The 22805-nt window shown below is 33.1% G+C and overlaps 2 protein-coding genes and 1 pseudogene across 2 annotated transcripts; 1 reads left to right on the forward strand and 2 right to left on the reverse strand.

The window, feature by feature from the left end:
- Positions 1 to 5496: 5496 nt before the first annotated feature.
- LOC143547625 (uncharacterized) lies at positions 5497 to 7238 on the reverse strand. Its single transcript, XM_077039011.1, has 5 exons — positions 6803 to 7238; positions 6567 to 6721; positions 6332 to 6488; positions 6157 to 6243; positions 5497 to 5667 (listed from the first exon to the last, which is right to left on the reverse strand). Exons 1-5 carry the CDS (start codon positions 7218 to 7220, stop codon positions 5519 to 5521), a joined length of 966 nt encoding a protein of 321 aa, XP_076895126.1. The 5' UTR covers positions 7221 to 7238; the 3' UTR covers positions 5497 to 5518.
- A 5924-nt stretch (positions 7239 to 13162) lies between these two features.
- On the forward strand, positions 13163 to 18171 carry LOC143548077 (SNARE-interacting protein KEULE-like; annotated as a pseudogene).
- Positions 18172 to 18420: 249 nt separating this feature from the next.
- LOC143548099 (deoxyribodipyrimidine photo-lyase-like) lies at positions 18421 to 22020 on the reverse strand. Its single transcript, XM_077039356.1, has 9 exons — positions 21597 to 22020; positions 20400 to 20740; positions 19788 to 20028; positions 19544 to 19701; positions 19435 to 19471; positions 19279 to 19337; positions 18921 to 19002; positions 18762 to 18833; positions 18421 to 18668 (listed from the first exon to the last, which is right to left on the reverse strand). Exons 1-9 carry the CDS (start codon positions 21906 to 21908, stop codon positions 18477 to 18479), a joined length of 1494 nt encoding a protein of 497 aa, XP_076895471.1. The 5' UTR covers positions 21909 to 22020; the 3' UTR covers positions 18421 to 18476.
- Between the last annotated feature and the right edge of the window lie 785 nt (positions 22021 to 22805).

Genomic DNA, 22805 nt, shown 5'->3' on the forward strand with positions numbered 1-22805 from the left:
CACCAAGTTGGGCGTAGTCATGACAGCGGGAGGCATAGTGTACGCACCAAAAAAGTCCGATGGCACAGAACGAGCCAATTGAGAATGAGACCCATAGAGTGCCCTTGCACATAAAGGACAGGGGGCACAAACCATAATTTTCTTATGTAAAATGTATTTAAAAAAAGTCAAAACTTTTGGGTTGACATAAATGTTTAAACTCTTGTAATTGAGAAGTTAACATCAAAAGCTAATTCCTTTGTTTTTTATAATATGATAAGGTATGGTATTTTCTTTCTTGTTTTTCATACCTTTGATCACTTTGATAAATTATATTATGCTTTATATGTGTTTTAGCAGTATGTTTAAAATGATAACCTCAATATCGGTTAAAATGGTGACATGGCACCTAAAGTTGATAGAGCATGTCTATGAGTGTAATCGTAGAACATGATGCAACTTCTCAAACTAGGTTCGTGGACCAGCAGGTCCATCCACACCCTAGTCCATGTTGCTGAATTTAGTCACATGATACAGTCATGGAGGGGAACGTAAGATTGTATTCAATCTGTTCAAAAATCCCTATAAAATTTATAGTAAGCGCTGGCAAGAACTAGACATAACTAAATGTGGGGTTATAATTGGGTCTACAGTCTGGTTAGTTATAGCTTTCTAATTTCTAATATAAACATTATGGATAATTTTGAAAAGTGTTACTTTAACCCAATTGTTTTAACAGATATTTCAATATGCAATTGAACCACAGAGTATTTCATACAAAAATAAATAAATAAATAACAAATAAATTCGTACAAGTAATAGGCAGCCACTCACTTTGCCATAACCATCTCCACAACTTTATTCACCATCACCATTAAACATGTTGGCAACGCGTTTTCAGTTGTAAGCAAAGTTTTGTTGCCTTCATTCATGTAAGTGACATAGAATGTACCACTAGTCATTTTAAACTGATCCGCAGCCTCCTTGTGTAACCAATCAAACTTAACCTTATCTCTATGTTCGTTTGCCATACCTCTACATGGCCCTCAGAACTTTTAATCTTGAAAAGAACGATCCCTTTCTTCAGCAAATCCCCTACCACCTCCTTTCTCCCCCAGCTTCCTTGAAGGATTTTGTCACGTATCTTCTAATAAGCTATGTCAGTGCCGGCTTTTAGGGTGTGCCATGCGGGCGCCCGGCTGGAGCATGTTTTTTCATGAGCACAAAAAATTTTAAAAACTCCCGATATTATATATAAAATACTTGAACACTTATAATTTCATTATCTTTATAATACTCAAACACCTTTTAAACCTACTTTTTTTAGATTGTCTAAAGACTTACAGGCCCATTGAAAATTGAAACATATCCGTTATTTTTAACTGATAAATAAATGAAATAAACGAATAGGTAGGATAACAACAAAGTTGACTTAGAACATCAGCAGTCACGATAGCATCTGCAGAAAGGAGTTTTTCGAAATTATAGTTATTGAAATCTTATTTACAATCCGCAATGTCTAAAGAAAGACTTAGCAAGATAGAGATGATAGCTATTGAGAACGGAATAATAGAGAGCACGCTAATTCTTTAAACATGATAATTGAAAACGAGAATGAGATGAATAATGTGTACCTTTTAGATCTTAGAACACGAAGAAGGAAGGCATTATTCTGATCTTAATGATGATGATTGAGTTCCCGTCTAGGGTGTACCATTAGAATGGTATTAGGTGAGATCGGGTCTCAAGGTCTAGAGAGAGAGAGAGAAAGGAGCCGATTTCTACATGGTGTTGGTGGTGGCTAGTTTAGAGTTGTAAAGAGGCTATCCTTTCCACAATAAGCTCTCTATATATACTAAGGGGAAAATCTATTTATGATCAGGGACCCGTTAGTTTTATAAGGCTATAGCTTCCCCCCCCCCCCCCCCCAAATTATAGCCTCTTGATTTCGTAGTTAGTTTTTTTATATATACAGGACTAGGATATAGCCCATGTGAAACACAGGTGGTTAAAAAAATAAAACAAAAAAGTTAACTTTAATAATATACATATCTTGTGAGTCTATACCGATTAAGAAAAATATACGGTTAATATCAATTTATCATAGTTAAGTTGGTAAGTTTCAAGGTTTTTAAAAGTAATGTAATGAGTTTGATTTCCACCAACAATATATTTTCATTTTATTATTCATGAAGTGAAAATTGTAAAAATTGAAACTTATTTGTAAATTATAATTTTAAAAATTATTAAGGTGGAATCTTATGTAGATAGCTTAGTTAAAGGCCATGTGAATATGTATTGGTTTAATATAGTAGTTAGATATCGTAAATGAAGTTTTGTTGGAGTGGTTAAAGTCTCCCTACGTTTTGACCATTTTCCTTCTCGTCTATATTCAATTTTATTACTCAATTATCATTCCACTAACATGCCTCCATATAATAGTTATTATTTTAATGCATTTTGTAATAGATTTCGCTAAAATATAGTTATTAGTTCCTGTACAAAATCATTGTTTTTTTTAATCAAACATCATGCATTAAGGTATAAAGTAATCTGAATTTCACTTGAACCAACTAAAGTACAATATTTCGGTCCCATGTATCACTCATTACATTCTTACCTATTTTTTTTATATGTATCTCGCTAGAGATGAACATAACCCGAACCAACATATACTCATATTAAATTGAAATTGAATGTACGAATTAGGTGGTTGAGAGAGAGAGAGAATTTAAAATAAGAGCTTAGAATTTTGTATCGTTTTGGGTCTTCAAAATTAAAAGTCACACGTACTTTATATTGCATATGTTTTTTTTATAAAAGAAGATAATAATTTTAAGTACCTAGTTATTAGTTAAAGGATTAGAAATGGAGGGGATGTAATTTATCATTATTGAATTGCATTGTTTGTTCTTAATTAGAGGATATGTTGGGAAGAATAAGTGCTCTTTTAGAGCATTCTCAACCAATTTTCTAAAATTTTGTGAGGAGATTTTGCAAATTTTAAGGTGAGTTTGGGAGTAGTTGTGAGTGTTAATTATAGGGAAGAGAGAGAAACGGTAGTGATTTTTTATAAATTTGGGAAAACTTTGTTTGCCCTATTTATTTTTTAATATTTGTTGAATTGGTTGTGAGTAGAGGAGAGAGACAACTGTAATGATAAAGGTATAAAAAATATTATTTAATTAAACAAAGAAGAGAAATATAGTGTTTTTGGTGTAATTATAGAGATGAAGACGGGGGACGGATTGGAAATGCACTTAGGGGAGAAAAGAGGTCAAATATGTGAGAAAGAGGTCCACTCATCACACTTTAACCTTGTCAAGGTGGGGCTTAGTTGGACTTAAATAAATCCTTTTAGTGTGTTACTTGAACTTAACCTTAATTACGTTTTTTGAGACATCTTAATTTAAAATTGATTGTTGAGTTTCTTATCAAAACTTAAAGGTTTACTTTTATTATTTTATAAGCAGTAGAAAACAAATACTTCTATGTTGCATTTCATTTTATGGCTTTATTAGCAATTTTTGTTTGTTTTCCAAAATCAATGTCTACCTTCTTTGTTTCGGTACAGTACCCTGTATCGGTGCGGTACTCGTTTTTGAACCGCTTTGCATTTGTTTCAAATCTCCGACAATCTTGATACCAGTAATGGTACGAGAAACAAAAAGGTTGAATCGATCAGGGTACCGATAATAAAAACGAATGCCAATACCATCGGTACCGTACCGCTTTTGGACCATTTTGTTTTTTATGTTTTTGTTTTTTTCCCAAATTTCCAACGATCTTGGTACTGGTACCGGTACGAGTAACAAAAAAGCTGAATCAGACAGAGTACCGGTAACAAATAAGTTGAATCGATCAGGGTACCCGATTGTAAACCCTATTCATAATCCCTGTTAAAATTTTGTTAAAAGAGTGAATGATATGAAATAATGCAAAACAAGAAGCCACATCCTTCCTAACATCCTCTAAATATTTATAATCCAATCAAATACAAGAACAAGTTTGCATAAACACTCTACCAATGCTATTTTACTGTAAGAAAGTCTCATTTGAAGATACATAACATGAATGAACATAATTAACCACCTCTAGCTTTTCACTCTCCCACAATTGGGATTTTTCTTCCAGTTCACTGCCAAGTGGATCAATCTTAATAGCTAACTTATCATATAAAATAAACGTGTTACATAACATAACATTGGGTAAAGTTTAAATACAAAGGGAGACAAAAATAAGAAGTATGGGAAGAATTTTTTACCACACAAAAAACCCCTTAAAAATAAATTCAAAAAAATTAATAAAAAAATCGTAACTCAAAATATAAATAATAAACAAAAAAATTTAAAAACTAAAATGTTTGCCCCATCTTTCCCGTTCAAAAAAAAAGCGACGAAAAGACACAATACCGAGATCAAAGACACAATAACGAAAATAAACAAAAGACACAATTATAACTAAGAAAAGACACAATATATCGCAAAATATAACACAATGCCGAACAAAATCTAACATAATGTTGAATTTTATAACACAATAAAAAAGACACAATGTCAAGAAAAAAAGACACAATCAATGACGAAAATAAACACAAAACACAATGATAAACAAAATGACACAGTGATGCTTTTTCACTCAACATTGTTTTGTTTTTTGTTTTTTTTAAGAACGAGAAAGACGGTGAAAACATTTATGTGTTTTTACTTTTTTTGTTTTTTTATTAAATTTAAGTTATGACTTTTTTTATTTATTTTTTTGTGTGGCTACAAATCCTTCTCATCATTCTCATTTTTGTCTCCATTTGTAGAATAATTTGACCCACGTAACATAACAACATAAAAGGAGTCTTGCCTGTGTTAGAACTTAGAAGCCACAATAGTCTTTGTAACAGTTTTCCTATAACTCTACTACTGATTTCTTCTTTAGTTCATTCTAGAGCCTACCCATGACCTAATGGTCTAGTGGTATGGTGTCCACCTTTTAAAGTGGAGGTGGTGGGTTCAAATCCTTGCAAGTGCAAGATTAGAGGGATTTTAGGTGAAAAAATTTGTTGTTTCAAAAAAAAAAAAAGTTCATTCTAGAGCCTGATTCTAGATAACATGGAAGTGTCTAATAAGATATAAAGAATCAAATACAGCATAGACAGCAATTTTGAATCACCAACAGGCAACAAAGGAGCTTCAGACAATAATGAACATGAATCAAGGAGTCGAAAAAGATTTACGCAAATTGTATAACTCCTAAAAGATTCAAAATATAAAAAGATTAATCCTATTCTGTATACTTTTCAAAAAAAAAATGTTCATCTGTTATAACCACATAAACAAGCACATAACATTCAAAAAATTCGAACCTTCATCGTGCACGAGTGGGAACGTACGTTAATCAAAATGTCTTTTTATTCTTCATTCATGTTATGAGAACAAAACTATCAATAATCATGTAGATAATATAAGCTACTAGTCAACAAACTCTTGCAATAATCTACAATACTAGCACCCACGCCACCCCACTCGCAAACCATATCCCATTTGATCTAAACCCTCCTCATCTTTGATGACTGACCATGGTTGCCACTATCTGACTTCCTTCTCATACCTGCATGTGACCCAGATGAACCCCCATGGTTCCTCAATCCCTCACTTGATGGCAGTGCCCAACCACCCCTTCTCGCCTCACCTAGCCCTAAAAATATATATATCGCTTGGTTACCTATATTAAATCAAAGCATAATAAAAACAATAATAACAGTAGTGGAAAATGACCAAAATGACCAGTTGACTGGTCAAAGTTAGCATTTTGTCCTTTGAAATATGATATCCTCTAAACATCCATCCAAATCCAGGTTGGTTTTTGGAAAAACTAAGGCGGTTCGGCTGGTCTTTTTTTGGGTAAAACTAGGCGATTTGACTGGTTCTTTGAAAAAAACTTATTTTTAAATTCCGGGTGGTTCGACAGGTTTTTCAAAAAATCCAGTCGTCTCGACTAGATATCAACATGTGGCGTGACCTAGGTGGTTGAAAATCTAGTCAGGTAATGATTATTATCTAGGCTGATGGACTGGATTTGAGATGGGCATTTTGAAAAGACTATATTTTAATAAACAAAATGATAACTTTGAACAGCCAAATGAGCATTTTGGTCATTTTTCCTAGCAATAATGGCAACTTATACCTTCATGAGTATTAGACCCACCGGTCCATCCAGGTAGATGTTTCCTAGCTTTTCGTTTCCAAGCATCTTCAAAACCACCAACTTCATCTAACGCACACACAAACGCACATCAATACACGTTGTTTCATATACGAATGCATTGTAGTTATAATTGTAATCGTATTACACAAAATACCTTCATCAATGTTGTGTAACACTTGCATTGTATCCACCTGACCATCTGACTTCAAATTCCTTGTAACCGTATGTCCCTTTTCATGGATTCCCCTTGAAACTCTATGAGCTGCCTGACCTGTAACCGAATCCGCTTCTTTATATTCTTCAAATCTTAACTGAAACCCAACATAAGACAGCATTAGAGGCACAAACAATATAATTTTTTTTTTAAAAAAGCATGTATTTTTACTTACTCCATCACTGCCAGTCCTTTTGGTCATAGAGTTCGTATAATATGCTCCATCTGAACCACCATATGTAACCGTAGAGCTTTGAAAAGTGAAGCTGCTAGCTTGCGGGTTTGAGCGCGTATTATTATTGATAATATTCAGCTCATGCCCATTATGCGCTATCATGAATGAAGACGGTTTTAAACACACGAAAGATATTTGTAAAGGCAATAAGTAAATAACAAAAAAACACAGTTTACCTTCAAAGTCATCATCAGGATGAACAATGTAAGGTTGTGTTTCAGATCTAACATGCTTATTAGATCTCTGGTTCTTATTTTCAGCATCAGGTTCATCTTTTTCATCATCAGAGTTAATTTCTTCGATAATTGGTCCACGTGAAGTGTTTGGCAACGAGGGTCTGGTTTCATGGATTCTAGGCGGTTGGTCAACCATGAACGGGTTTGCTCTTTGGCCAAAGATGCTTGATCCAAATGGATTGAAGTCCGTGAAAGGAGAACTACCTAATGGGCCAGAGGAGAATATTCCACCAAATGGGCGGGTGAAGAACGGGTCATCAAACGGGTCCCGTCCTCCAAAATGATCAGGCATGCCAAAACTAGAAAACGGGTCACCAAAACCGAAGAAAGGATTGCCTCTTCCCCTTCCACCTTGCATCTTGTTCTTCAAACTATCTCACTGGTAAAACACAACCAATTTAAAAAATAAAAAATAAAAACTTAAAAGAAAATCCAATAACATTTAAAGCTTGTGGACCAAATACAGACACGATCAATCAAGTCAGAAATGTATCTGATGCAAATATTCAAAACGAATCCAGAATCTAGAAAGAAAGAGTGTGCAATCAATGGCAACTTATTACATCTTTGTATTCTAACAATAGCGACATATCCTCACAAACCAACGAAACATTAAGATCAAAAATCAATTGTAAATGCATAATATTTAAATCATCCTGCAAACAACATCTAAATTGATGGTCACAAATGCACTTTCAGTTTAAACAATTAAGGGCGCTTTCGTTTCACAGAATTCGTGGAAATTCAAAGGAATTGGAATTAAAATCCCATGACATGGCGTGTTTGTTTCGTTGGAATTGGAATCTTAATTCCATTTTGGTGTGTTCGGTTCAAAGAAATGGAATTGGAATTGGAATTCAATTCCTTCAAATTCCTTTAAATAAAGGGATTCTAAATCCTTCCAAAATGTGGAGGATTTCAAGTGAATTCGTTGGAATCTTTTCTCAAGGTTTTTTTTTTATTATTATTTTTAACGAGAACAATGAATAAGACATTTTAGCTTTTTTACTTTTTTTGTTTTCGATTTATATTTTGAGTTATGAATTTTTTATTATTATTTTTGAATAATTTTTTGAGGGGTTTTTGATCTTAATAGAAGACCCCTAAAAAAATTCAAAAAAATAATAAAAAAAAATCATAACACAAAATATAAATAAAAAACAAAAAATCTAAAAAAAACTAAAATGTTTCCACAGTTATCCTCGTTAAAAAAAACCCTCAATTTCACTTTATTTTTCAAACGAACACAATAAGAATAGAATTGGATTTCAATTCCTTCAAATTCCAATTCCTATTGTAATGTTCAGATTTCAAATCCAATTCCTTCCAATTCCAAATCCTATGCAAATTCCAATTCCATTCTATGAAATGAAAGCGCCCTTATAGAATTACAAACATATGTAGCAACTCTGAGCACAAAAAAAGGTTAAAATTTGTTTTCTTTCTCGACTAAATTTTTGCCTTTAGTAACTAATTAACTATGGATGTGAGCATTATCTAGATGGCAAATTATCAAAAATTAAACATGATGACAAGACCAATAAGATCTTCAATTAAGCAAATTGACCCAATTTCAAACAATCAAACCTAAACCTATAAATTGATCAGCATACACAAAAAATTAGACACCCAAAAGTAGTAACAAAAAGCGTATAAACCTAATCAGAATCTGGTCCATCAAATTACAAGAAAAACCTTTGTAAACGAAACCCTAAATATAGATGATACCTGTCACAGAGATGGATCGAAAGATTTTGATTTTGAATGTCGAAGAAGGATAAAATGAAAATCAGCTGCCTGCCACAGAGGTTCTATTACGGGATACCTAAATTTTTGCTTTAATGCTTACTTGCTTGCTGCATTATTTATTATTAATAATTGTTTTCAAATTGAATTTTCGGTTATTTTCTGCTCATTTTTTGCATTATTAAAAAAAATAATTCCTCAATATTTTGCTTTGTAAATTATTTTATTATTTGAAAAAGAAAATAAAATTAAAATTAGCATGCTAATTTTAATAATATACTTGGGTGTAGAATTGTGTTTAATTTCGGGACTTTAATAACATGTTACTATGTTTCATAGTTAGATGCAGACTTGTTGGGAGGTTTAATGAACTTTCGTTGTATAAAATTATGTGCTATAGATAGAGATATGCTTGTCGGGAGTTTAATAGCTTGTCTGAGTGTTATGTTTCAAAGTTATATCTGTTGGGATATTTAATGAGGTTTAGGTGATAAAATTATGTTTCATACTTTCATAGCTAGACATTTGTTTATCTGGAGTTTAATAGCACATTTCGGGATATAATTATGTTTCATGTTTAGGCACAAACCTGTCGGGACGTTTGAATGAAGTTTTATTGTATTAATTGAAGATGAATGTAATAACTAAAATACGGTATCATAGATCATGCATGATGTGGCGTTGTCAAGCAACTCACTTTCACTCTTATCAGTATTAAAGTTACCTTATAATATTTGTGGTTCCTTCCATTCTCGTTACCTTTTATTTAATAACTAGCTTAGCTACCCGTGTATTACACGGGTTTAACAATTTAAATTATATAAGTAATAAGAAACTCAAGATATATGAAATGTTCAATAATCATGAATATCCCCGAATTACATTTGAACCATAAATCATTTCATACTTTTGTAAATCGATAACATTATTACAGTTTTTTTTCTTGTGGCCTATATCACCACGTCATGTCACAAATTTTAGCAACCAAGACAAATTATGCATACAATGAGATATTATTGTGAGCTAGCATATAATCTAAATAGACTAACATACGTGCCTCTTCAAACTTTTGCACGGATTGATTCTTCTTTGACCCGGTAGTAGTTTAAAAGAAACCAAGATGCAGAAAATGTTATTTTTAGAAATTTGACCTCTATCAAATAAAAAATATCATGACAAAAAATGTTGACTTTGAATCTAACCTAAAACCAAAATTTAAATTTCCAAATCAGTCTTTTGATATGCCACCAAAGTCATGACCCCCCAAAGATTTATCATCAAAGTCATTACCTGAAAGTTGAAACACACTTTGGCCCGCTAACTCTTTTTAAATAAAAATTCTTTTAAAAACCACCTCAACCTTTGTCAAATTATGAATCAATTAACAATATTTTGCAGTAAAAAAACGTTGTTCTAAACTGCCCCTGCTAGAGATTATAACTTGAAAACATTTTTTTTTTCCAAATTGTCCAAAAACTTTGATTCAGTTTAACTAATCTATTGTAAAAAAATAATCACGACAAAATACTCTTTTGCACTCATAAACTTTTAAAATTCCAATGATCGATCCTTATTTTCTTAGCTACTTTATTGTTTTTTAACACATCTTTGTTGATTACTAAAAGGCTACTTATAATAGTAATAATGATGATATAAATAATATTAGTAACAATAGTATTATATTTATTCCATATGTATTATTAATATTTATTAATTATTAATTATTAGTTTATATTTATTATGAGTAGTTATTATTTATTTGTATTTATTAGTTTATATGTGGCAAAGTAGGAGATTAGAAAGCCTTATGTAGTGCCACATAGGATAGAGGGGTGTTAAGAGATGCCATGTGGCATTAGGGATTTTCTTTTATTACTTATGTAAGATGTAAGATAAGATGTAAGATGTTTAATAATGAACGTGTATTTATTTATTGATTTTCGATTTTAATCACCTTAACTTAATATTTGTCATTTGTGACGAGGACCAAAATTAGCCACTACTCTTATAACCCCATGCATTGTTGATCAATATATATCGGATTTCGAATTTATTCGAAATTATCTGTTTACTCAGTCACATCATACCTTCAACTTCAGATAACTACTAGAAGGCAATTTTCAGTCTTTCTGAAATTAAAAAAAGTCTTGTAGTTTAAGACATTGGACTACTATATATAACAATGTTCATCATTGAGTATGTTGAATTCAAACGTGTTCTTATTGCATAACAACCTTTGATGATGTCATTGTGATACGACGAGTAATTTTTTTAGATTTTTTAAGTCGTTTCTGTGCTGCTATCTAAAAACCCAACATTATTCTAATTTTATCTATCTCCACATCAACATTTACTATCGCCCAAAAAACACATCTAAAACAGCCATCGCACAAAATAATACCGCCTAAAGATAGTTTGGCTAGTAACATTCAAATCAATAAATCATAAATCGTTTATTGTGTGGATTAATAATCGAATCAATAAAATCATAATCGTTTATTGTGTGGATTGTTATTGATATTTCCATATCTATGTTCTAATCATACAAAGACAGAGAATATTAAATAAACATTGTGAAAATTTTGAAATTAGACAATTAGTTGAAACGAATTAGTTAGATATAAACAACATTGATATATCTCAATTTTATGACTTTGCATCTTCCAATCATCATCGATGAAATATGTAATATTCATGAAAAATAATCTTTTTTAAGGATTTCTTGATAGTGATGTCCATGTAAAAATTTAGAAGCCCTCAAAAAATACGGTGTGATGATAAGGTGTCTCCGTTTTAGATTTAAATGATTTATAAAAGTTGGTTAGTTAACTGTTAAAAAGATATAAAGATTTTAAAAAATGACATAAAATAAGGATACCTTATTGTTTTTTGTTTTTCATACCTTATTGTGTTTTTGTTTTTCATATTCGCAACACTATAATATGTCAATTTTGTTTTTCTCTATTCACTTTATTTTGGTACACCAAAATTCAATGTTTCGATCAAACAGAAAACGATCACTAGGTTCTTTAGTTATGACTTTTTATGCTTTTAGGCTTATAGTGCCATAGTGGTACATTTTTTAAGAAAGAAAAAACTTTTGTGGCATACTTTGCGCCAACAAATAGTTAAGTAAAGCTACTTAATGTCACAAAAAAATCGGTATTATCAAATCGTTTGTCACTATACCCCCCTTCTATTTTTAATTGGTTTTACTATTTCATTATTACAATACAAATGATAAAAAGTAAATATAAAGCATGAAAACAACAATATCATATTGAGCCAAACCTTTGTTGTTTAGTAGAATTGTATTTGCTATCCAAAACGGTGGTGGCGCAGCTTGTTGCCTGTTTATCTGTCACTTCATTGTAAATCGTTTGATTGTTTTTTTATTGAATTGGAACTCTCACAAAAAAAAAATATTGACTGTCTCAAATTCTTTTGGCTAAATCTATTCACCGGAATAGAAGACATGGATCTTAGCAACGTTTGAGGAGATTTACTCGCTACACTTCGTCTTCTCTGTTAGAGTGAGTCAGAGACCGAACTACCATTCGACGCTCAAGTCAATATATTAGCATCATAATCGGTATGTATATAAATAGGTAAGATGAGAGAAGAGAGCATATTAGTATGAAGTAAATCTTTCGATAGTCAATTAGTCATAATCAGGATAGAAATACTCTCCAATCACGAGATGGGCAAAAAACTTGGTTTCAGATCTGACCTAGAACCATTCCTACCCGACCAACCCGCGGATATGAATAAGGTTTCGGTTCCTCAGAAAATCCTATCATGGACCCAGACCCTCCAAAACCGGTTCCACCTCTCCCGGTCAAAACCAGACCCGACTCGACCCGAAACCCGGCAAACCATGCCCAACCAAGTCAAATACACAATCATACCCAGAACCGGTTCCTACTTGACCCGGTTCTTGACTTTTGTTAATCATACCTGAAACTAGCTCCTACCCGATTTCGGTTCCTGAAAATAGCTCTCTCCTCCAATCCCCTTTAAATGGAGAGATATATGGGCTAGGAGGCTTGTGGGCCATTATGTGTTGGGTTTATTAACCGTAGGCCAATCTCTACTAAGACTAACCTCTAGTACACAAATATAATAGAAAAGTAATTATATGTGTTCAATTCGTTCATTAGTTTAAGCAAACAAGCAATTAAACAAATGAACATATGATTTTCTTATTCAAATTCACTTGTTAAATATGATTTTCTTATTCAAATTCATTTGTTAAGCTTGCTTAGATTCATTTGTGTGTTAGAATTTTAATCTTGTAATACGACTGCCTGGCTTTCATAATAACATTAATCAAACACCTATTTTAATTTTGTTTTTTACAAACTTGCATAATAAAAAAATTAGATTAAGTTTCATAAATTCTTTTTAAAAATAATTGATTACTATTTTTTTTAAAAAAGGAAAAAGTATAAAATTCCAATAAACACGTTTGTAACAAACAAACAAACCAACCCACCTATGGCCGTTATTCAAATCGGAGAATAATTAAAAAATTCTGGTACGATTCCGGTCACACGTACATTTCCACCCCTTTAATTCAATCATCTGTTTGATTCGATCTGTTGAATCCCTTGGATAAAACAAATCCAATATGTCGATTTCGGATTACGATTCACCCTTTCAAGGAGAGAAAAAATTCAAACAAATCGGTCATGATCGTGAGTTTTTTCTCATGTCTTGTTGTATATCTATTGCATGCGTATATATATTATTATAGCTTAATTGCGGTTTTGATTCGGTTAATTAAGTGAATGTGGTACTGTTTATTTAATATTTGATCATTATTTATTCCTACATTGTGCAGGATTGTTGCATGAAATGATCAGATCAGCTAAAAGACCAGACTCAAGATCAAACCGGAAGGTATATATACATACATATATATCACAACTTTTAGTTGTAGTAATCAGTCAGCTTGTTAATTCTCATTGAATCAGTTGTTGGATTATTTTTCTTGTTTGTTTGTGTTTGATGCGCGGTTTTTAGGTACTTATAATGGACAAAGTTACAGTTAGAGTCATGTCACACTCATGCAAGATGGCTGAATTAACAGAAGAAGGAATTTCATGTAAGATACAAAAATACACCTTATCTTACATCTCAATAAATAAATATACGTACAAATGTAAGATTTTTCTGTCATAATTCATATTTTTGACTTAATGATCATATTGTCACATACATGTTTATTTATTTTTTCTAAAGTGGTGGAAGACATAAACAAGCGAAGACAGCCACTGCCCAATTTGGATGCAGTTTACTACATACAACCAACAGGAGAGAAGTAATTAATATTATTATTATTATTATTATGCTAATTAGTAACTTAATATCAACAATTCATATCCAACTATATTTAGTTCCCATTTTCATTCTTTTGTTCAAATGCAGCATTGCCAAGCTGTTAGCTGACATGGCTGGAAACTCGCCTCTATATCGAGAGTATGTTAAAGAGAATATATATTTTAATATTTTTCAAATACTTTAATTAAATTCTTTAGGGTGGTTAATTACTACCACTTCTTTCTGCTTTCAGTGCCTACATCTTTTTCAGTTCATCTGTTCCAAAAGAATTGGTTGCTGAAATAAAAAAAGAGCCGTCAATAAAACCGCGCTTGCGAGCAATGAAAGAGGTTAGAAACTTTAAATCATGTTTTTATTTTGTATAATAATAAATAAATTTGTCACCATATTAACTTTCTAGGGTAATTTACAGATGAACTTGGAGTACTTTGCCATTGACAGTCAGGTATGTTATCTTGATTATGTAAACTGGTTTCATTCTTTAATAAACTTACTTTTAATTAATTAAAATTAGGTTGACTAGTCAAAGTTATTCAATACAATGTTTTATAACTGATCATGGGAAAGCATTGGTAGAACTTTATGGGGACGAAGAAGTTAGCCGAAATGGAGATGAATATTTGACTGCAATGGCCAACCGTATTGCAACCGTTTTTGCTTCAATGTTGGTATGTAAATGGTAATCTGTTTATTCACTATATTTTTGTTAAAATTGTATTTTATAAGTTTATATTCTTTAGGAATTCCCATTTGTACGTTACCGTGCTGCCAAATCACTCGATCCCACCACAATGACAACACTTTGCGATTTAGTCCCTACAAAGCTTGCGGCTGCGGTTTGGAATTGCCTTATGAAATATAAAACTCTCTCCAATTTCCCTCAAGTTGAAACATGTGATTTGCTCATCTTGGATAGATCAATAGACCAGGTTAGTTTTATATTTTTGTTTCTTAGGTTTTTTCATCTTTAATTTGTCCTCAAATTTTCCTTTTTAGGTCGCGCCTATTATTCATGAATGGACATATGATGCCATGTGCCATGATTTACTAGAAATGGATGGGAATAAATATTCTCATGAGGTTAGCCTGCACTTGTCCATAAGAACTAGAGGTGGCAATATGGATGGGTCGGGTAACAGGGTTCGGGTTAAAATGTCACTTTTTGAAGGTTAAACGCTTGTTAAGAAATTGAGTTTGAATGTTTATTTATTAAGCTTATTGGTTTTGGTTGTTGATGGTTTAATTAGTTAATTTTTTTAACAAATAGTTGATGAATTGAGTAGGAATCTTGATATAAAACGAGTTAAGAGGTTGCATGAATTAAAAATGCAGTTTGACCGACTTTTAACCTTTAGGATCTGTTTAAGCTTAAAAATAACCTGAATTGGCCCATTCATAAGCAACGGGTTGAAATTGCTACCTCTAACAAAAATGTTGACTAAGTTTGACCTTCTTTTGCTATTATATGTCAATTAATTATACTGGTTAGGTTCCGAGCAAATCAGGTGGTTTTGAAACGAAAGAGGTCCTTCTTGAGGAACATGACCCCGTATGGTTAGAGCTCCGCCATGCACACATAGCAGATGTATGTCTAGTCAGCATCATACTCCAATTTCTTTAAAAAAATGACTTGATTTTTTTTAATCGTTGATCTTCGCTTGTCAGGCTAGTGAGCGGTTGCATGACAAAATGACAAACTTTGTGTCAAAAAATAAAGCTGCACAGATGCATCAAGGTTCAAGGTCAGTTTGCATATCCCTATTATTAATTTTTATGCGTACAAATGGTTTACAAACCGATATTTGTATGTAGAGATGGTGGTCAAATAACTACTCGTGAAATGCAAAAGATGGTTCAAGCCTTGCCACAATATAATGAACAAATGGATAGATTATCCCTCCATGTTGGTGTAAGTTTTCAAATAATTTCATATTACTTAAACAATGCCATTATTTATAAAAAAAGAAAAAAATAATAAAGAAATTTTGGTTTGATTGAAATAGATTGCTGGGAAGATTAATAATATTATTCGCGAGATGGGACTTACAGATTTAGGGCAACTAGAGCAAGACCTTGTGTTTGGAGATGCAGGAACCAGGGAAGTTGTTAACTTCCTCAGAGAAAATATGGTGAGAAAATGCTATGAATATGTGTATGTGTTAGTAGGCTTGTGGACGAACCGAACGAACACGAACGGAGCATATTCGTGTTCGTTTAACTTTAACTGAACCAATGATCAGGCATGGACAATTAAATGAACGGGATTTTCTTGTTTATGTTATTTCGTGAAGAATATGAATATGCTCATGTTCGTTTATATGCGTTCATTAACAGTATGAATGAACGGTTATGCACATAAGCGAACTAACATAACATCGATGAACGAACGAGCTAAAACTAGTTAAAAGTGTGCTAGACAACTAGACTAAGGTGTAACGGGCCAAAATATTTAAATGAATAATTACGAACGTAGGCGAATGGACTTAAACAAACATAAACTAACGAACATAAACGAATGTAAATGAACGAATAAGACAAGTGTTCATGTTTATTCGTTTATTAAATGAACGGACATAAACGACCAATGTCAACGTCTGCATTTTTGTCTTTATGACTCCATGTTCTTACTTATTTGCGTTGCATATTCATGCAGGATGTAACAGATGAATCCAAGGTGAGATTATTAATGATTTATGCAGCGACTCATCCTGAGAAATTTGAGAGTGATGAGCTTACAAGGTTAATGGAGGTAACAAATTTCTTCGTTATTAATATTATATATTATATCTGTAGATTAATTGACATTTATTTGGCTTTTCAGTTTGCAAACATATCTCCTGATGACATGAATGCTGTTTACAATATGAGATATCTTGAAGCAGCACCAGAAAGTATTAAAAGCTTTGATAACAAGGTATATTATATGTATATATGCCAGGTTGTAAAATAACTAAGGTCAAATTAGTTCTGACATGACTTTTGTTTTTGAACATGAATTCAAAAGTAGCACAGTATAAGAAAAGATCGTCCTGGTGACGAAACTTCTTGGCAGTTAACACGCTTTTATCCCATGATTGAGGTACATTGTGCGCACATATTACAAAAAATAATCAAAAAACTTATTAAATAAATGATATTTCAGGAACTGATTCAAAAACTTAGCAGAAATGAACTACCAGTGAACGAATACCCGTGTATGAATGACCCGAGTCCAACTTTTCACGGGGCTTCACATTATGTGTCAGCACGCGTTCTTGATACTCCTTCGGCTCACTCAATGAGATCCAGGCGGTCATCGTGGGCCCGCCCCCGTTATTCTGATGACGGATCTTCAAGGTATGCGTGACTTCGTGTGTCTGTGTTATTATTTAACTTTAGTTTTTTTATTGTTGTAAAAAGAGATGTGATGTTTTAATGTTTGTGTGCAGCGAATCAGTTCTTAGGCGCACGATTAGTGAGTATAGGAAGATGGGTAAACGTATTTTTGTTTTAATAGTTGGCGGGGCGACTAGATCAGAGGTAAAAAAAATTGTTATCTGTTTTGTTGGAAACACACACACACACATATATGCATATATACATGGATCAAGATAATTTCACAACTTCCAAATAATTTGAGAGAACTGTTAAAAATCAATCATGTTATTTATTTATTTGTTTGTATATGTAATATTATATAAGGGTATTTTTGTCGTTTATTATATGCAATTTTATGATTACATAAATGTATTTTGTTTATTACATATGTAAACTCGTGATTACATATACGTATTCACAAAATTACATAAATTAAATGACCAAACTACCATCAAAACATTAACTATACATTTTGGCATTTTGATTTCTTATACATGTGTAACTCATGATTACATATACGTATTCACAAAATTGCTAAATTATATGACAAATCAACCATCAAACAGCATTAAATATATAATTATACATTTTGATTTCTTTCAGCTGCGGGTTTGTCACAAGTTAACATCAAATTTGAGGAGGGAGATCATTCTAGGTTCATCTAGCCTTGATGATCCTGCCCAATTTGTTGAGGTAGTGCGTAGTTATTTATTTACTTATTTATTAGATTGAATCAAATAATATCCTAATTGATTTTTTTTCCTTCGTTGCAGAAAGTGAAGGCGCTGACTCCAACTGTGGACGAAAATGAGAACAGCAACGAGAACGAAACCGAAGTTGCAGAAACCGAAGTCGCTGAATAATCTTGAAATATAGAGATTGATGTGTCTGAAAAGCTGTTTTTTCCCAACACAGGTCTATAATTTATTTCTACTGATTAAGTTATAGATCAGTTATGTAACACTTGCATTAAAAACAATAAAACGATTTTGAAAAGGTTGTGATGTTTAAAGCAATAAAGATTATCTTTTTTTGGCATTATGATTCTTATATTAAAACAATACTAAATATTTAATGATAATAAACATAAAAACTATCCAATACTTAAATTGTATGTTACAGACTTACAGTAACTTAGGTGCTAGATCGAATATCGAAACAATGTTGGTTACTTATGCAAGTTTTGTATATTAATACCCTGTTTGGTTTTACTATCAAGCAAGGTTTCGCCTTTTCGTTTCTTGGTACCTCCTACTAACTTCTTCACGTATGCAATATATCCATCAACATCAAATTTCCTCTTGCAGCCTGCATAATTCATGTATCGTATCTTCCCAAACACAGGCCTCTCTTTCCAACCCTATAAACAAAATGATATAAACCGATGAATTCTAGAAAAAAAATTGTATAAATATATAATTAAGCAGAAAGATGTAAAATATACAATACAAACCTGATCATGCACACCACAAATTGACCACATACAACCAACATATCCATTTGGATCTCTCCCATCAATATGATACTGTGAACAAATGAAAGTCATTACATAACAATCGAATTTCAGCAAAGACCAAGAAATAGAAGTTTGACTCGATCATAAATCAAGTACCTTGTCGTTTAAATAGATGGCTATTTCAAGTGCTTCTTGTGGGCTACTCGTCCATTCGAGGATCTTTTTAGCCCAATACATTCTGTTATCATGCTACATAAGTTAGATACAAAACATAAATTCAAATTTATAAAACTCTTTACAAGAAAAATCCGATCTTGATATTCTTTACTTCCCTTTTATCGAAACTCATCATTTGAGTCAATTCATTATTTCCAATTGTATATAATAAAATCAACACAATCACATCTTCATTTCTTGACCAACACACACACACACACACATCATGTAAATACTAAAGAATATTTAAAAAGGCCATATCTATTCCTTAATGAACCATTAAATGATTGCTACTTACCGCATAAATCCATGCATCTTTCCATGATGAACCATCTCTAGCTGAGAAGCATTCCAAAGCTGAAAATAAACACAACAAACCATTCATAAGTACACAACTTTGCTAACAAATATAAGGACTCGTCAAAGATTGATGAAAAAAAAGGTAATGGGTTACAAGATCTGCAGTTTGTGCCTTCTCCAACTGCTCCTTTCTGCATATTGTGCATCATGTGTCAGTAACGTACCAATCTTTTTGAACCCTAAAACAAAAGTAACACACTCACGTGTATAAATGTTCACGTTTATCTGAAGCGTGTGCCATGAGTGTTGCACGAGCCCAGTCCCACGCACCCTCCAATGAATCATAATTAGGCTGATAATAACAGAAATTATCAGATAGTTCTCTTCGCACAATCAGTTCTTCCAAAAATGTATCAACCGCCTTCATTTCACAAACACATAAAGTTACAAAATAATAATATAATGTTAGAAAATACATCTAAATAACACTAGCAAAAATACACATACTTGTGGATTAACTTTGCGTAGTTTACGCGCCTCTAGAGCACACCGTTGGGCTGAAATCTGCCCAAAATGCAAATATGGGGACAATCCAGAAAGCCCATTGGCCTTCAATGGATTATTCCGATCCGTAGAGTAGTTTTTTAATCTAGTAGTTAAAAACCCGTTCTTATTTCCCATTAACGTTTCTCTTGCAGCAACTTCTCCCGGTTCACACCACCTGATCTCAGGAACTTCGGCTCCTTTCCTGCTCATATCCAACGATTATTAGTTATTTAAAATACTGGAATAATAATATCTGAATGTTGTAATTACAATGAAGAAGAACCCTCAATATAAGAATTTAAGTAACTTAGAAGAATTTCATAAATAGTGTTACCTATAATTTTAGCTGAAATGTATAATAGTCAATTATTATTAATCAACAAAAAGATTTAGTCCAAAGTCTAAGGCTCATATTCATTATTTTTTGCCCCGAAAATTTCAAGCCAAATGGTAAAACCGAAAAAACGGAAACCAAATCGTTTTCAAAAACTAAAAAAGCAGAATTTCCGGATTTTGGTTTAGTTTGAGCCCAAAACTGATCCAAACTGTCAAATTAAAATGCCGGCTTTGTACCTTGTTACATTTTCAATAAGCATCTCCCAGTCTATGCGCCTGTTTGTGGCAACCCATTTCCTAATCGGAGGCTTTAATACTGGAAATTCGGTCAGATAATCAGGAAGCTCGTTATTAATCTTTTGCCTAATAGTTCTAGCACCATATTCTAACTTATTTGATGTCACCCATACGGGTACTATATTGTGTGCATCAACTTCATGAATGGATACATAATCGGGCACCCGTTTAATAATTTCTTCTTTCCACTCACAAACTTCTCTCAGAGGCGAAAAATCTGTAACCAAAAGTGAAGCTCCACATTCTTGAAGGAAATCGGGAATGGTATTAATGGCTTCTCCCTGTATCAACAGCATCAAATTTTAAAAAGTTACATCTAATTGGGGATTTTTTTTAATTGTTTAACGATTTGTACTTGCCAGAAACAGAAAAGTCATTAACAAAACCAGGGGTGCTAATTTCTGACACGACACCAACCTAACACGAAACTCATGGGCTTGGGTTTAGTACAAACAGGTTTGCGTCTAACTCAGAAACCCACTTAGCTAAACATGTCGTACTCTTCTCAAGTCGACAGGTTTGCGGGTTGGCCGCATTTATTTTTTAAAATGTTTTTTGTCGTACATTAAATTGGTTGGGCATTTTATTCCAAAATCTAAAACTTAACAAAACTTGACATAAGATTTATAATAAAATGCAATTATTTTATACACATTTGATTAAATTATTAATCTTTCGAAAAAATAAGTTGTGGTTAATCGGGTCATTTCTGTGTCGTATTCAAGTTCACAAGCACGGCCCGTCTAACAGTCCCTAAATGATCAAGTCCTGGATCAATAATCAACACGAATAAAACGACTAACTCTCGTTTATAATAATCAGAATATATAACTCAAAAAATTGATTACAACGTCCAAACCCTAACTTGGTTTGACTCTTGATGAACCCTAACTCGGTTGCACCAACTTCATAAGCTATAATGTCTAACCATAACTTGGCTTATATAGACTAACCTAACTTGTTAGCAAAGACATTACTTATTATAATTACAATACAATTAGGAAACATAACCACATACCAGCTTGTCAACATTGGTCCCTCAAGTTCACCGACTTATGAATTGGAGTCCGAAATTACTTCCAACAAATGAGTAATTGGTAATAATTTTTAATAATAAAATAGGAAATTATTACTTGCCTGAAACAAGAAGAAAGGTATTTGAAGGGTTTGTTCGATTCCGCGGTGCAATTGTCGCAATCCCCTAAGCATAAACCCTAACTGACGAGCTTTGGCGCCTAAGAACTGATCGAACAGATTAAACGCAACCGCAACGGGGACGTTGAGTCTGCTGGCTTGATCGACGGCGTGGATCAACGCCCAGTTGTCTCTCAGGCGTTGGTCTCTGAACATCCAATACACGACGGGACCGGGCTTACTCGGTGACGATGACCCCTGTTTTAGAACCCGGGTTCTGCCTAAGTGGACGGCGGTGGATGATGAGGCGGCCATTGAAATGTTTTGGTTTGGTTTGGATTTGGAAAGTGAAGATGGAAGTTGGTTAGAAGATCAAATTTGGAGGGAAAATGAGTTGGAAGTTGTGGTTTGAAAGTGTACACGTCATCTGATACGGTTGGTCCGGATGTTGTACACGTTGTTCTGCCACTTAAATTTAATGTCACATCACACATTGCTTGGACATAAAGTTCGATGTCGCTCCCCCCTCCCCACCAATATTCGGTGGGTCCTGTTAGGGACACCTTACACACGCCACTAAAACGTCACGTAGGCTATACGCGGCGTATTAGTGGATTTGACATCTTAGCCGGCTATATGTGATATATTGATTGTTATGAATTATTGGAGCCCGACTTCCCTACCTCTCCTCCTTTCCTTTTTTATATTATATATACATGCACTCGTATTTTCCTCGACCTTTAGCCAACAAACAACATAACACTATTTTTGGCAATATATATACCTATAATGTCGTGGTTTAACAATTTATTTCCGGAGAAGGAGCCGGGTTACGCCGCTAACGATCAGCCTGGCAAGTCGTGATTACCCGACTTGAACCAGGTTTCGTTATATATTTATCTAGTATGATGTTGGTTGTTGTTTTTATAATTAAGACTTGTTACATTACGTTTTGTTAAGAGTATGTCGCCTTTAATACCCAGCCCCAACAACCTTACGGTCAGGCTAGATCGTTGGGCTTAACGAATTTGAACCAGGTTTCGTAATTTGTATTTATTTTACTATGAAGTTGGTTGTCTCTTTAACTAAAGCATGCTACATTACGTTTTGTTAGGAGCAAATCGGTTATTATAGTCAGCCTGAACAGTTTTACGGTAACCCTGCCTCGCCGGGCTTCCCAAATTTGAACCAGGTTTCCCGTACTATTACCGT

This window comes from Bidens hawaiensis, unplaced genomic scaffold (assembly GCF_021521415.1).
Source record: "Bidens hawaiensis isolate Kalapana, Puna unplaced genomic scaffold, B.hawaiensis_p1.1 tig00000905_1, whole genome shotgun sequence".
Lineage (NCBI taxonomy): Eukaryota > Viridiplantae > Streptophyta > Magnoliopsida > Asterales > Asteraceae > Bidens > Bidens hawaiensis.